At 53.4% G+C, this 4,104-nt stretch overlaps 1 protein-coding gene across 1 annotated transcript in view; it reads left to right on the forward strand.

Moving 5' to 3' along the window:
• The first annotated feature begins 968 nt into the window (after positions 1-968).
• Positions 969-4,104, forward strand: part of DNAJC1 (DnaJ heat shock protein family (Hsp40) member C1) — a 190,008-nt gene continuing 186,872 nt past the window's right edge. Inside the window, exon 1 of the mRNA XM_019532204.1 lies at positions 969-1,208. Within this exon, the coding sequence (XP_019387749.1) occupies positions 1,065-1,208 (144 nt within the window). The 5' untranslated portion in view covers positions 969-1,064. The remainder of the gene's footprint in view (positions 1,209-4,104) is intronic.

Consider the following 4,104-nt stretch of genomic DNA (forward strand, 5'->3'; position numbering starts at 1 on the left):
TGGTGGAAACCAGTTTTGGATTTGCTGTCCTTCCCCCACCCCCACACACATTGGCGATGCACTTGGTGGTGTACCCCCTGCAAAAAGCACCATGGCATTCATGCCCACACAAAAGGGCAAGAGTGTGCTCTGCTCAGATCTAACTACACCCTTTACAGAAAACTGAGATGGACTCTCCTTTGGCCTTTTTTGAATGTCTGCACCCAGCCTAAGAGAATGATTTAAACTTGATAATCTGTAGCTGTGAATGGGTAGAAATAGGAATGCCCAGTTTTAATTCCTCACGCTCCCCCCGTTCATAGGTGAAATCTTTTAAACACAGAGGAAATCCTGAGGCCACAAGGCACCTGGAGGGATCCGGGGGGAAAGGCCCAGCTGGAGTATGAAGTGATTATTACACAAGAGGGAGGAAACAAACCGCAGCTCAAGCTAGAAGGCGGGCAGGATGCAAGCGTGCCAGGACCCGCACCGCAGTCAGGCCGCCAGCCCCCAGAAACAGCGCGCGACGGCGCCGTCTGTGCGTCGAGCGACTGGCCGGCCGCCAGGGGCACAATCTCCCCAGCCCCAGGTCACTCCGGCCCTTGGACCGGCGCCGCGCAGCCTCTGCTGGGCCGGCTCGCGGCGCTGTCAGCTCGGGGCCTGGCTTTAGCAGGAGGGCGCGGGCCGGGGCTGACGCGAATCGCTCCCCAATGAGGCCGCGGCCAGCTGCAGCCCCGGACCCGGGCGCTCGGGCCGGCGGGTGCCATGCGCTGCCCCAGAGCCGCCGTGGGTGAGAGGAGACTGCCCGCCTCCTCCCCAGCGCCTCCCGCCCCTCCCCCCACCCCCCGGCCGGGAGCTACTGCGCTGCCGTCCCTGTTACGCTCGCCTGCGTTTGCGGGGATGGGTGACGTCACGGCCACAGGGGGCGGTGATTGGCCGGGAGGTCAGCCCTGCCTCCTCCGGGCGGGGCGGAGCCGGCACCTCCCCCCTCAGTGCGGAGCTGCCGCCGGGCGTGCGTGGCTCCGGCAGTGCCTGTGCGGCCACGTCCGCGGCTCGGCAGGGCAGCGGGCGAGCGCAGGGTGGCCATGGGCCGGGCGCCGCGGCTCTGGGTGCTGCTGCTCGTGCTGTTGGCGCCGCGCGGCCGCGCGTGGGACAGCGGCGACCTGGAGCTGTTCGACCTGGTGGAGGAGGTGCCGCGCAACTTCTACGACTTCCTCGGGGTGCAGCAGGTGAGCGCGGCCCGGCCTGGCCCCCGCGCCGCTTGGGGGGCGTCTTGTGTGCCGCCGCCTCCTCGGGCCCGGCGCCACCTCCGCGCGTACGCGGTCCGTCCCCGCCGCTCGCCTCGCCCTCGCGGCTGCCCTTCCCCTCCGCTGGCCTCGCCCGCGTCCCTCCCCCACACCCCGCGCAGCACCCGGCCCCGTCGCCGCTCCAGCCGTCACCTCGCTTCCTCCCCTGCCGCCCTGGTGGCAGCTTCGCTCCGGCTCTCTGCTGAGGTCTTGGGGCCTCCCCGTCCCCTTCTTTGGAAGCTGACGCCCCGCTTGTCGCATCGGGCTTCACGCCCGTGGGCATCTTCAGCTCCTCTTTTCCCTGTTCCCGCGTGTGGCCGGGCTCTCCCCCCCCTCTCCTGGGCTGCCCTGCCCCTTCCCAGCCCTTCTCCCACGTGTGCTGGCCCCCACGCTGGGACTCTGTTCTCCGTGCTCTCTGGCAGTGTACACCCTACTGCTGTGAATTCATCCACTCCTGGAAGTCACTTTTCCTGCAGGTTTAATCTGCGTGCGGCCCTTGCTCATTACTGCTTCATCCCTTGCCTCCAGTGAGCACAGCACCGTTCTTTACTTTCCTCCAACACCTGTCAGTGACTATGTTTTGCTGTTAACAGGACCCCTCTGGCAAGTTCACACACAGTCTATTCTAGTGTCTCTTTTGCAGGGTTTGGGGGATGATAATTGAAACAGCAGGTGTATTTGGGAACCTGCGGTCAGGAAAGTGAAGGCTGATAAATCACTTGTTTAGGGAAACAGAGCTGCTTCCCATGTAGGGCAGTGCCCTTTGGGGAGAGTAGCAGGGTCTTTTGTAGGGGCTCAGTTCCAGGAGGTGCTTTTCCTTTTGGCTAATTAGGTGCAGATTCTCAGAGCCTGCTGCCTGGGTGTGAAGATACTATGTAACGTCATCTCAGCCCTTAGTCACAACAAAGCAGGCAGATTTGTCCAAGATTAAAATTCACTGCCACTGAGGAGATTCTTCTGTGGGATAAATTTTAAGAGAGGTTTAAAGTTTGTCTGCATGGGATAGTGAATTCTTTAAAATTACAGTTAGAGAAATTTAAACCTCTGTACACAACCGTGTGTAATTACTTCCCTCCCCCCCCATTCTTATGGGAGAAGTCATTCTTCTGCTGGCATAAATGAGCTCAGTAAGATTTAATTTCATTCTGTTAAAAAAAAAAAAAAAAAAGCGATTCTTATTTTGGCTTCAGGTTTTGCAAGATGTAAGAATTCCTGTCTAGAGAACCTTGAGTCACTTACTATTTTTATTTATTACATTTTTTCCCCTTTAAGACATGAGCAAGAGAATAGTCTGTGGAATTGAAACCAAAGCACAGAAGTGATGAAAGGAAATACTGCTTGATAAAAGCGAATGGCTAACCTACATACTGATGTCATTATGGGCAGACCATGAGCTTAAACTGTAGTATACATAATAGAAATGCTTCCACAGTTGCACTGAGATAAAGTGTTTGTAGAAGGGATAAAACTGATGGTTTATGGCACAAGCCAAACAGAAGCTGATGGGAGTTAGGAATACAAGTTCTTTTATAGCTGTTGTGTACTGTTTCTGCCATCTGTCTTTGAAGCATGTGATACCTGCTAGTAATAGAAACAGGACAGTGAATTCAGTGCATTACTAGTCTGCTTCATTTTGGTGACTTCCATGTTTCTGCCTTTAGAGTAGGGGTGGCTAACTGGCTGAAATAGCATGGGCAGCCTCTGTGGCATGCAGGAGATTGGGGAAAAGACGGGCAGCAACACAGCAGCAGAAACGGAGATCAGGTAGGGAGCATGGGGAAGGAAGCAGAAAGCTGAGCAGCTAATTGGGAAGGAAGGAATTGGAGTGTGGGGCAAGTTTTTGTGTTGCTGCTTAAAATGTTGGCCTTCATTGTTCAGTGAATTTAAACTTGGCTAATAGAAGATATTTTAGTTTGTTCTGTCATGGCTCAGTGTCTAGTTGAGAGGAGGTATCAGTTGGGTCTGTTCTGGGTCTAATATGTATATTTTAACATATTAATGATTTAATGGGATGCTGGGATTGAGTTCATGCTGAGTAAACTTGCAAATGACATTAAGTTGGGTGGAGTTGCAGACATTCTAGGGGATAGGGCTAGGACTAAAATCACCTGGATAGATTGGAAAAATGATCCATGATCAATCAGATGAAATTCAGCAAGGGCAAGTATAGTCTTACAGTTGGGATGGAATTAATTACATTTACAAATACAGACTGGGGAATGACTGGCTAGGCTGCAGTACTGCACAGAAGGACCTGGGTGTTACAGTGGACCATAAACTGAATATGAGCCAGCCGTTTGCACTTGTTGCCGAAATACAGCCCAGTATGCTGTTGCCTTTTTAACAGGAATGTGTCTCTTGCAAATCAAGGGAAGTGATTTTGACATGCTATTCAGCACTGGTGAGGCTTCACCTGGAGTACTGAGTCCAGTTGTGAGCCCCACATTTCAAGAAAGATCAGGAAAGTGTCTGTTGGAGAGTGACAAAAATTATTAGAGACCTGGGAGGCATGACTTGGGAAAGGCTGCAAGAACTTGGCTCATTTAGTCTGGAGAAAAGAAGACTGATGGCGGGGGGGACTAGATAACAGTTTTCAAATGTGATGCCATCTTACTGAAATGTGGTTTGAGATTGCCTAATCACTTCACCATTTGCCCACAATCTAACTGGGCCTCTGTATTGGAACTGAAGGCCCTTTATCTGTGGCCATATAGATTTCATAGACATCAGGGGTGGAAGGGACCTCAAGAGATCGAGTCCAGCCCCCTGCCCAAAGGGCAGGAAGTCAGCTGGGGTCATAGGATCCCAGCAAGATAAGCATCCAATTTACTCTTGAAGG

The sequence above is a fragment of the Crocodylus porosus genome, unplaced genomic scaffold (genome assembly GCF_001723895.1).
Source record: "Crocodylus porosus isolate Cpor-Errol unplaced genomic scaffold, CroPor_comp1, whole genome shotgun sequence".
NCBI classification, from domain to species: Eukaryota; Metazoa; Chordata; order Crocodylia; family Crocodylidae; genus Crocodylus; species Crocodylus porosus.